General features: G+C 34.3%; 1 protein-coding gene across 3 annotated transcripts; it reads right to left on the bottom strand.

The window, feature by feature from the left end:
* Positions 1 to 954: 954 nt before the first annotated feature.
* On the bottom strand, positions 955 to 10,688 carry LOC145042427 (nucleoporin (DUF3414)). 3 transcript variants are annotated; one of them, XM_078990844.1, is made up of 31 exons: positions 10,521 to 10,688; positions 10,249 to 10,422; positions 9,139 to 9,228; positions 8,937 to 9,009; positions 8,727 to 8,860; positions 8,514 to 8,654; positions 8,120 to 8,446; positions 7,932 to 8,030; positions 7,771 to 7,848; positions 7,628 to 7,687; positions 7,386 to 7,543; positions 7,113 to 7,314; positions 6,893 to 7,012; positions 6,761 to 6,819; positions 6,544 to 6,654; positions 6,359 to 6,457; positions 6,140 to 6,228; positions 5,887 to 6,035; positions 5,663 to 5,806; positions 5,477 to 5,581; positions 5,271 to 5,381; positions 5,077 to 5,184; positions 4,888 to 4,998; positions 4,646 to 4,782; positions 3,953 to 4,352; positions 3,752 to 3,859; positions 3,477 to 3,535; positions 2,913 to 3,297; positions 1,548 to 2,828; positions 1,228 to 1,429; positions 955 to 1,141 (listed from the first exon to the last, which is right to left on the bottom strand). In XM_078990844.1, exons 1-31 carry the CDS (start codon positions 10,626 to 10,628, stop codon positions 1,035 to 1,037), a joined length of 5,529 nt encoding a protein of 1,842 aa, XP_078846970.1. In that variant the 5' UTR covers positions 10,629 to 10,688; the 3' UTR covers positions 955 to 1,034. The 3 variants fall into 3 exon arrangements, with proteins under 3 accessions (XP_078846970.1, XP_078846971.1, XP_078846972.1); XM_078990845.1 differs by having other exon boundaries at positions 5,077 to 5,181; XM_078990846.1 differs by lacking the exons at positions 10,249 to 10,422; positions 10,521 to 10,688 and having other exon boundaries at positions 8,937 to 9,005; positions 9,139 to 9,160.
* Between the last annotated feature and the right edge of the window lie 932 nt (positions 10,689 to 11,620).

The following is an 11,620-nucleotide window of genomic DNA, read 5'->3' as shown; positions in this document are numbered from 1 at the left end:
TAAACCATTTTGAAAAATAGTACTTGAATGTTTATTTTATAAGTTTGTTTTATTTTATTTATAATTTTAAATTAACATAATATTTAAAATAATAAATAAATACTACCTCTATCCCATATTTATTTGTCTATTTATGATTTTTGAAGTTTTTATTTTTTAACTTTGATATTAAATATTTTTGTTTTTGATATATAATATTTGATGTAAAATATATAAATAAATTATGTTTCAAATATCTTTTCATTGCGATAAATTTCATTAAGTAATACATAAGACAAATAAAAATATTAAGGTAAACTTGATGAATAAAAAGTTCAAAAGTGGACGATAATTATGAGGCGGGTGAATATATTATAACAATCAAATGTACTATAACTACTTTTTTAAATTTATGATATTTTTATTTTTTGTTTACACCTAATAATATATTTTAATTTAATAGATTAATTCTATTAAGCTGTAAATTAAAAAGTTATGGAGATTTTGAATGATATGATTCTTTTTTAAAATATATAATATGATTATTAATAAGAAAGAAAAACAAAAAATTAATGAAAAAAAAAAATCCTAAGCGGCATTTGGCATCTGATGGAGAAAAACGTAAAAGATATTTTTGGACGAAGCAATCAAAACAAGAATCCACTAAAGAACTGAAACAAACATGTCGATGTCTTTTTTTTTTCTTTTCTTTTTTGTATTCGGATTGAATACCCAAAAAAACATGGTCAAGCAGCAATAATACATGAGGGAATTTCACTTTTTATTTCCACCCCAAAATCCCATACAGAATGAATCCGATCCGATCCTCATGCACGACCCTTCCCATCACCCTTTATCAATAACTAAACTTTTATATTATAACCCATTAAAAAAAAAATTGAATAGTTGTCTAGTTTCCGTTAAGATTATTACAATAGGCAATAGGCAATAGGCATTAGGAGTGGAGGGGATAAATTGTAAAAGAAAAAACTACCTCATATCATATCATATATCATATGTTTAGTCTTTACAACAATAACTTACTGTGCAAAAAATCACAAACAGCCTTCAGTCTGAAACAATCCTATTCCTGGGTAAACATACGAACTTATTTGCTTCAATGACTTGACCCAATCTTCAAGAAACACATGTTCTTTAGTTGCTGCACATGTTTTTTGTTTTATAATACAATTGTTAATATCAAAGTAGAACGGTGTAATAAGAAAGTAGGATGGTATTGGTAGGTACCTGTAAAGAATAATTTGAGTTCCTTGGAGAAATCTTCAAGTCGTCCCATTACAGGTCTTATACCACAAACTTGTGACACACAGAATTCCAAATACAAACACTTTTCCGTTATTTGTATGAGTAAGATGCATACACCCTCTGTTTCTGGCCTCAACTTCTTCCCTTCTTCACACAACTCCCTAACTATTGCAATCCCTTGGTCCTGTGTGTGTGTTCAACATCAAAAACTCAAAACTCATACATATTATATAATATATACATCTACACACAGAGAGAGAAAGAGATAGGTAAAAAGAAATTGCAGAGGGAATTAATTATACCTGCAACCCATGTAAGATATCAGGCATTGGCAGATCAGGGAAATGAGCAACATCAACAAACCCCACCTCCTCAGCCCTTTTAGCAGCAGCATCTGCTTGCAAACATAAAAACTTCAAAACATAAAACGCAATCTTGTACACCTCTATAGCAGCCACATCAGCATCACAACCATCTGTATTTCCCACAACTGCACTTGATGTTGATGATGATAAACTCAAAAACCAACCACTTCTACTGTTACTTTCCGGGCCCCGGCTAATAAAAGCTAGCAAACGGATACTCCTTTCCCTCAGTTCCACATCCATTTCCTTCATGCTTTTACTCCACACATTCTCATGTTTTGCCAACATGCAAATCAGCAAAAGGGTATGCTGTGTCTCCTTCAGATCGGTCAAACTTGTTTGACTTTCAGGACGTGCTCGCTTCTTTTTATCAAGAATAGGCAAGAAATTCGGCGTGTTTAAACAATAAGAAATGAAATCCGGTTTTTCTAATATGAAACAAGAAATCACATAATCTAAAGTATCAGAAGCTGAAGGACTGTCTTTTAGAGAGTATATAATCATGGACACCACTGCAAACCCTAAACCCCATGTCTTCTCAACCTTTTCATTTTCTTTTTCTTTTTCGTCTAGTAATACTCTCAAAGACGAAAAGAATCCCATGTTCACAAGCATCTCTGCACCTTTTCTTACACGAGCAAACGTTAAAAGAAACTTCAAAATCACAGGGACTGAATTCGAATATTTTTTATCTGGAAGTTTTTTGATGATGTTCTGGACCTTTAGATGCTCCTGGATGATGGGAAACCATGTTGTGGGTGTAGACAAAGTTTTTATCACCAAATCGATAGTTGAAATGGAAAGGGTAAAATGGTCAACGGGTTCGATAAAGTTGCAGAGAATTGGGAGGAGCCGTGAAAAGACGTCTGTAACCTCGGATTCGTTCTTGATTGATTTAAACAAAGGGGAGTTGATGCAAGAGAGAAGTGACATGAGTAAAAGCTTCAATGGGTTCGAGTCTTTTATTGATTTTAAACTGGAAGTGATGGTTTTTATTATAAGTATGGAAGATGGGAAAGACTGTTTTCTTTGTATGAATTTGAGAAAATGTAGAAGCAATTCAGCTTCAGCTTCAAGAAAATGAAGGGCGTAATTGGAAGAATCGGTGGATTGGAGTGATGATTCTGTAGCTTCATGGAGAGACTGACATATATGTTCAATACATGAACTAATTAGTATCTCTGAAAGTCCTCCACCGATATTAGCCTTCCATCTCAGCTGCATCAAGAATAAACATCAAGTTAAAAAGAAGGGTATTCATGTCTTTTCCACAAACAAGAAACCGAGATTATGAGAACTTACATCTTCATCATAGACAGGAAGCATGGTTGTCAATGCCTTCAAAGCTAAAAGTTTGGAGTTACTAAGGATCAACATTGAATTCACATCTTTCATGTGATACAACATTGTTTCTGCATCTTTTTTCAAGCCTTTCCATTCTGAAACATCCCATAAATCTATTCCTAAATCTTTTTCTAGACGTGTGTAGTCAAACAGCAGCACGTTTTTAGCATGAATTGAAAGGTTTTCAGCTTCTTTGTCTTGGTAACTTTCTAGAAATTTGGATTCTAGAAGAAACTGAAACATTTCTTTGAACAATTTGTGTTCTATCTTTCGACCTTCGAATTCTCCTTTCATGTAGTAATATAGGTCACTCATTATCAAACTCTTAAGTTTCTTCTCTTCCCTACCAAACATAATATACAGAAAGTGTGCAATTTAAATCAGGTACTAAATGCAAGAAACAGCAGTGCACTATCATTTACTTGTGTATTATAGAAAAAAAAAATGAAAATGCGATGTTATTTCTTACATTTAGCCCTTTAATTAAGTTATAAAAAGCTATTTGGGCTACAGATTCAATACCTGTAACGTTTTTGCCTGTATTGAGATAGCAATTCTGAAAATGCAGGTAGATCGTGTAACTGCAAATATGAAGAGAAGATGTTATAAACAACAAATATGGCTACAAAAGCATAAGGAAAACATGGCAACCACAACTTGAAAAGAAAAAAGATATAAGGTCATATAACTACATAAATAAATGAAAAAAAAGCTGCTCTTTTTTGATATAGCCCTCTAAATTGTACAATGAAAAATTGGATATGATAAACCAACCAAATGTGTAAAAAAAAACACACCTTTCTTCCCAGGATGCTTAATTTTTCAACCAGTGATGAAGACAAACTTCCTGTGCAATCATTTCTCAAATTCTCAATAGCTTGAACAGAGAACATAGCAGCAGAAATCTGGCAAAAGTACCACATTGTAAAAAAAACCATCAACAACAAATCATATTTCCAACAAGAAAGAATATAAAAATACTCCAAAGAAGAGTGCACCTGTGCTTTAAGATACTTGTCATTATCATACTCACAGGAAGCATACGACTTGATGAGGTCACTCAGCACTGAAGCAGATAATACGTGTCTAGGGCCACCATCTGGTTTTTCAGCATTACTAGATTTGGATAATTCAGAAGCTTTTCTGATGATTTCAGGATGTAATACCTTCTTCTGCAAAAACATCTCAAGTGACATCATTTGCAATATGTCTGCCTCACATTGATATCTGTATGATGATAATACAGGCTCTGTACTCAAAGTTACTGAGATACATGTGGACAACTGACTCCAGAAACTTTCAGACTTCTTCAGATGTTCCACAACATTTATAAACTGAGAAGCTCCTTGCCACAATGCCATCAAGAAATCCACAACATTTAGCAGCATTTTGGGTTGACTGGAAACAACAGAAATCAATCAATTATAATTAAGGGTGCGTTTGGTTTTGTGGATTGCATCACATTTAGTAGAATCTGACACAAACAATTGGAATTCAAGAATCAAGATTCCACTCTGTGGCATGTTTGGTTGACAAATGGATGGAATTCGATTCTATCAGAACCATTTAAATCCCATGTTTGACAGACTTCACCATTCCTAAGGGTAGGTGGAAGGAATTCAATTCCATTCTTTCGTTTTATCTACAAAACCAAAACACCCACCAAGTATAACAACTGGTAAGAGATGTACCTTTTTATCATTTCTGAGGATTTTCCAATATACACCACAAGAGTATCAAGCAGATTTTCTCCCTTGGTCCCCAAAGAGCCAGAACCAACTTCAGCTGTATTATCCTTTGAATCAACTATAGCTAGAAGAAAGGCAGGCTGCAATTTGAACAGTTAAACACAGAACAACAGATGGGAAGGTGCAAAATTCACAAGAATGCAATATATATATATATATATATATATATATAAGTTGAAGCACACCTGGTAATATGCTGCTGATGCAAGCATCTTAAAAGTATTGGCAATAAGATCTTCATTCAAAGGTGATTGGTCACTGATAATCAGAAGGATAGACTTCCTGAAATCTGCAATCTAATATGCATACAGGCGATGAAATAGGTATAACATTTAAAAGAGTGAAGAAAAAAAGGAATTAGAAAAGTGTTTTACCTGTTTGTCATCTAAACCAAAGCAAGCATTTGCAGACATGTATGCTTGCAAATCATCAGCAGTCAAAAGTAACATGGAGAGAGCACTTACAGCACCAAATTGGATCTTCTGTTTAAATAACCCAATCAGTTAAAACTTTTTAAAATCAACAACAATACAAACATATAACACTTCAAGTTTTGGTGTTGTTTTACAGGATTCCAGGAGAATGATATCAGAGATATGATAGCTGTAACAACAGGAATAGGCTTGGTTGCAGATGACAACACTGCTTGATGGAAGACTGGATATCCAGGCAAAGCATCCTAGATATACAATTAAAAAAAAAAGATCTTAAACTTTATATCATATTGAGCTTAATTAAATAGCCAGATGTAGATACTAGATATTGCAAACGTACCTTTGAAAGATCAAAAAGCATGCTGAAAATATCCAATACAGAACAAATTGCTAGCTGTAGTCCTTCAATTTCCATTACTCCATACATACGGCTAACATAAAGTTTCTGCAAGAATTTTGTTCAGATTGTTGCTTCAGACAAGTAGCTATTGGATTTTGAAGGTCATAAATGGAAATGAAAGCAGACCTCTAAAGCTGGTGTTGTTATACAAACAATGCGAAAGAGAGCACTGTGGACTGAAGAATCACAAAGCAACAAATCGCGAACAATATCTCCCATTTTTGGGGAGTGTGAGATTGATAAAATGCATGTCTTGACAAATTCAAGCACCTACAAGAATAAACAATAACAAAATTAATAAATTCCACTGTTCAGTTCAACTTGCATTATACATGTCAATTAATATATACCTTTAATGTCACCTTCCAACGAAAATGTCTCACTTTGTATTTCCAGTACTCATGATTAACAAGAACATACTGAATGCAGAAAATAACAAGAGCCAAAAGGAAGTCATTTTCTATTCCCTTCTCCAATAGCTGAATCGTGAACTCCAGCACTGATAAGAGAAACCATGGAATTAAGAATACTGAATGTAAAAAAAATTTTAAAAAAATGTTTTATCATCAATAAAAAAGAATACTGAAGTAAAAATTAGCATACCTGATACAGCAAGTGGAAAGGAACTGTCATTATGCTCACAGTCAATAAGAAGCAATTTAGCAAGTCTTCCAGAAAGCAGCCACGAGCCACTGGAGCAACAATAGAAAAAAAAAAATGTTAAAAATATAACTTAAAAAAGGATTAAGTTATACAAAAGCCACCCTATATTGGGTTTAATAATATTTCCTTGAAAAACTAAAAAATCCCAAGTAAATGCACCTTGATAATGCATCTGAGTCACTGCTAAAAGGATTCATCTTTAGAGCAACATCAAATATATTGGTCTTCAGAACAGTTGGAATGACACGAGATGGGCAGCTGCAAGCAAGAAAAGATAAATTGATATTTAATGTTTCAAATATTAAATGAGGGTATTTCGGTCTTTTAACAATTCAACAGCTAACCAATTTAACATCATAGCAAGAATGTTAACACCCATTGACATCATTAGCGCTCCACTACGGTTAGGAGAAAGATTCTTGATTAAAGTGCATATGATCTCTGCCACATTTAACCTTCACAAAACATTGCATATAAGTCCCAAACATAGAAATTAAATAAATTAATAATTTAAAAAAAAAAAAAAAACGAAAAACAGAACATTTGAAAATCTCACTGTACCCAGTTATGCCTTTTCCATGGAATGTATCACCAATGCTCATTAAGGAATAACACACATCCTGTAGATAAAACACTTTTGAACAATTTATAAGGGTATATTTGGAATATTACTTAACCTACCACATAGATTACCTTGTTAAAAGTGACTAGTCGGCTAAACAAACCAAGGGTAGCAAGAAGTTCCTCAGAGCCATCCAGATACATCTCTTGAACCACATGCAAAAGAAGCACCAACACTCCAGATTGTGTGTACTACATGAAAAAACAATACAAAACTAAGCAAAAACAGTAAAATTAAAGTACCCAATTGCTATTGCTAAAAAATGAAAACAAGAAAGCATGTAATGTTCACCTCCCATCGTACAAGGGCACTGTTGTCATTTATGAATTTTAAAACATGACCTCTTGTATTCCCTGGTATCTCCAAACCTTCAAGTCCAGGAACAGACATTGGCAACCGTGTCTCCACAATTCTTGAATTATTGTCATATTCAAGGTTGACTCTTAGGTCAACCAAAGTTGACAATCCAACAGATTTGTCAAGAAACTTATACCTGTACACAGATTCTCAAACTTTAAATAAAAAGTGTATAACACAAAAAGAACTGTATCATGTTGTACTCACACACATTCTGCAGGCCAAGATCCTTCAGAGAGAGCTGATAATAAGTAAATAAGTTCCACAGTTCTGAAGGGGAATTCGCCTTCTAAGTTATAAAGCAGACACCGAACTGGTCCATCTATGAAACTGTCTCTATCCCAAAACTGAACACAAAGTGACTCCTGTATACCATTTATGGTCAAACAAGTCAAACAAAGTTGGCAATTAATCAACACTATAAAGAATAAATGAATAAGAATCCAAACCTCTCCCTGATAAATTTCTCCAAGAATGTTCAATATCAATTTGAGATTATTGTCCTCTAACTACAACATATAAGTCACCATTAACGCATTGGACAAAAAAGTCAATGTTGGTTAACCAAAAGAATGCATATGTAAACAGTTACCTGAAGACTGATTTCATATGATGCTATGAATGCAGAGACAAAAGTCCTCAAGACACTACGAGAACCAGCAATTGGGCCCTAATTTTCAAATTAAGGTGAAGTTGATTAATTACTATAAAACACAAGATATTAAGAAAGTTCAAGAATAGCAAATGGGGCACCTCTGAATCTTTCAGGAGATCACTGTGAAGGATTTCATCAAAATAAGATAAAGATGCAGCTCCAAAAGCTTGGCGAACATATCCCACATGATCAATTTCCTGTAACATAAAACCAAAGTATGGTTTACATTTGGTGAGATGTAAAATGGTAATATATATGAGAGAAAATATTTGGAAACAGGTGGTACCATAAGCACATCATGTTCTTGTTTATCTGGAAGAGATGAAATGAGACATAGAAACACTGCCCATGTTAAAATCAATGGCCCTGATTCTTTCGTCTCAAATGCATCAAAGGTGGAAATAATGGCATCCACTTCTTGAATATCACTCACAGTTAAAGAAATATTCCCCTCCCTGAAAGGGGTCTCATCATGGATCATTTGGAGAAGATTTTCCAGGTAAAGGGTTTCTATAAGAATAAGCAACATCTGTACTTTAGCATGATATATAGATTGCACAGCTTCACTTGATATTGCCAGTTTCCCAAAATTACATGCCCCAGATATCATCCTCTGCATTTAATTATTGAGTTATTAACCAGAAAAGAAACGTATGATAAAACAAAAAGAATTTATATACCTGATAAAGCAAACACAAATTCTTCCACTGTTTTCCATCGCATGTACAAAATGATTCATAATAAGCAAGAAAAAGAATATCCAACACCAAATTGTCTTCAATAAGCATCTCCTCAGCCCACAAGGAGAAAACATCCACATCCTGCAAAACAGTCAAAGACTTAACTTTGAGCGAATTGAAGCTTTAAAGTTGATGATATATTATTGAATTTACCATGCTTTCAGGATAAGTGGCAGACAATAAACTCTCGATAACAGATAACAATCTGTTTTCCAATCCTTCAGAAATCAACCTCTGCATGATTTCCTTCAAACTTTGATCTACTTTTGAGCCATCTTCAGCATACACTGAACCAAAAGTATTTAAGCCAAATGAGGTGGAAAACAAATCAAGGAATTAAGAAAATGAGAATTATGAACTTACAGGATAGCATGAAAATTTGGCGAATACACTTCAACACACATTGTCGTTCAATGTAGTACTGAAGCATAGCTTTCTTGAAAGTAGGAAGGAAAGACGAAAATCAGGCATACAAGAATCAAAGTGTTGCTTATTAGATTTATGTGTAGATGTGTCACGAATGACTTTGAACTTAAAAAGATAACATGAAGAAGAAGGAACTAACCAAATGAAGTGGCTCAAGGGCTACAATATCAGATGTGTCATGTTCACATGATCTTTCAACAAGTATATAAGATTGCACTTCATCCAAACACTGCAAAAAATGCGAATTCAGATCATTGTCACATCAAACTTGAACTACAATTAAATGTTGGTAGTGAGCTCTGAAGTGTAAAAATAGGATAAAAGATAGTTGCAAACATGTATTATACCACATGTATAATGCATCCACATATTCATGAGGCCTGCTTAATTCATATTTCTAGTAAAATCTGTCAACACAAACTCTTACAAACTAGTATGAAGTTTGAGGTCATCTATGGAAACGATTGTCTATGTTTTACCTCCTTACAATTATACACACGGAACCCATAGAAACCACTTCAAACCTTTTCCATACCATAATGGTTGATTATTTTCTTCCTCCATACTAAACAGATTAGATTATTGTTCCCAGCAGTAAGCATGGCTACTTTGCTACTTGGAAAGCAAAAATATGGTCTTTTTCTTCCCATCTAATGTGTAATTCTAGATGCTGGTAACTTAAATCCCATTTGCTACTCTGATAAAACTATCATCCCAATTCCAATAAATTAGTATGCCTAGCTGCACAACACAGCTATAAAGCTTACAATGTACATTGATCGCTTGCATTTAGATCATCACAACTCACAAGTTCATGCTTGGAACACTTTTTCATTTCCAATTATGTGCACTTGCAACATAAACATTAAAACATGTACAAATTGTGTTATATATGTAATATGTTTGACTTATATACTTAATCCCCACACTACTTCAGTAAAATGCATACATCCATCCCGTTCTTATTTGATTCGGATTAATTATCTGTGTCATCTATTTAGTTTCTGCTGTGTTGGTCTCTATGTTAGCAGAAACTGGAATCTGCGTTTGCATTTGCACCTATCATGGATTCCCGACAATTTCTGGGCACAGATTTCACAATTTTTCAAAAACATCCAGAAATCTCGTTAACTTATTCTGAGTTTAATATAATTCCCATAGGTAATTTAGAAAAAGCATACAACTCATAATTAGGAAAGTAAAAAAAAAAAAAAACAATTAAAAGGAGAATGTAGCCGACTGAACTGACCAATGAGGAACTGATCTTCATTGCCAATTCTTTTAGTCTTGGCTGTATGGTTAACGGGTGAGAGCCGATTTGAAGTTGTTGGGAATCCAACGCCTCTCTCGATTTCTGATTGGGTGGCTTGAATAGAGAGACAGAGCCCAATAACCATGAGTGGTTTTCTTTCAACTTATTCACCTGCAAGTCCACATTTTAATTCCAAGTTACACGACCTAATGAAATCAATTACATGGATTTCAAGAAATTCAGGATTGAAAACAAAATGGGTATAATACCAGAGAAGTTGGGAGTTCGGATGATGGGGAAAGGTTTTCGAGTTCTGTTAGTAAGTCGGTAAAGGGATCCCACCATAGCGAGGCGTCGACGGACTTCGTCGTCGCCATTGGAGTTAGCTTGAAGCTTGAATTAACGATCTCTTGTGGGGGAAAACCCTAGGGGTTTAAAAGAAGGTTTATGTGATGGAGTAGCCCGCGCTTTCGTGCCAATTTTAGGATATGGTTTGTTCTTACAATAGCCCTTCATGTTTGGGATTTCTTGCAAAAGTAACCATGAAAAAAAAATCCTAGTAAACTCGTTTTTCCTCCGGTATTCACCGATTCACATGGATGTTATTTGGTCCGGAACCAAATAAGCCTCAAAATAAGAACAAAAAACCGAACCGAATACCACTATTTGGCTCCAACCGTTTCCAGTTTGGTTTGGTTCTTTAAAAAAAATCTAAGAAGGTGTTCGGAAACGAAACTGAAACTGGAACCGAAAAAAGACTAAAAATTGAATAAGCCTTAATTCTTCAACTGTTGTCAGAAGGTCAGTTGGAGGTTCCTACGAATGAACAGGTACTCAAAATGTTCAATGAGATAGGTTATCAACCTCCAATTTCACTTGTGAGTAACTTCAAGAAATCCAGTCTTCCATGGGTATGGAATTTTTTCTTTGGAATCACACTTCAATGTTTGACTATAAGGAGTTTTGGTCTCGACAAGGGAAAACTTCAATTCTATTTAGTTATGGTTGGTCTATATTATGGTATGAATGTTGACTATGCTTCGTTGTTATGGGTTGGGCTTTCTTCGTATGTCAAGCACTCCAAGAAGACAACTACGATATCCAATGTTCGATTTTGGAGTCTCATTTTACATGAAGTTGACAGTCAAGCATGTATTCAAGTTCTTAAAAATGTTGAGGTTTCTCGATTCTCACATCTTCACATTCCCAAGTTTGTTATCGATGATCCAGTTATTTTTCCTGTTGTTGGACGGATTCCTGATACAACGCTCAATTTGGTGTCGTCATTGAATTCGTTATTGGTACAATACAAATAAATTTATTAACACATTTCACACACAAAGACACATGTTCAAGAGGTCATTCATCA

This window comes from Lactuca saligna, chromosome 4, assembly GCF_052625555.1.
Source record: "Lactuca saligna cultivar CGN05327 chromosome 4, ASM5262555v1, whole genome shotgun sequence".
Classification (NCBI taxonomy): domain Eukaryota; kingdom Viridiplantae; phylum Streptophyta; class Magnoliopsida; order Asterales; family Asteraceae; genus Lactuca; species Lactuca saligna.
This window is presented reverse-complemented; position numbering and strand designations above follow the sequence as displayed.

Excerpts from the sequence above, each read along its gene's own strand:
- LOC145042427 (XM_078990844.1), bottom strand. The coding sequence starts at position 10,628 with ATGGCGACGACGAAGTCCGTCGACGCCTCGCTATGGTGGGATCCCTTT. Across the intron at positions 8,447-8,513 it reads ATTTGTGTTTGCTTTATCAG|AGGATGATATCTGGGGCATG; the intron begins GTATATAAATTC and ends AATTAAATGCAG. Across the intron at positions 5,382-5,476 it reads TGCTTTTTGATCTTTCAAAG|GATGCTTTGCCTGGATATCC; the intron begins GTACGTTTGCAA and ends TTGTATATCTAG.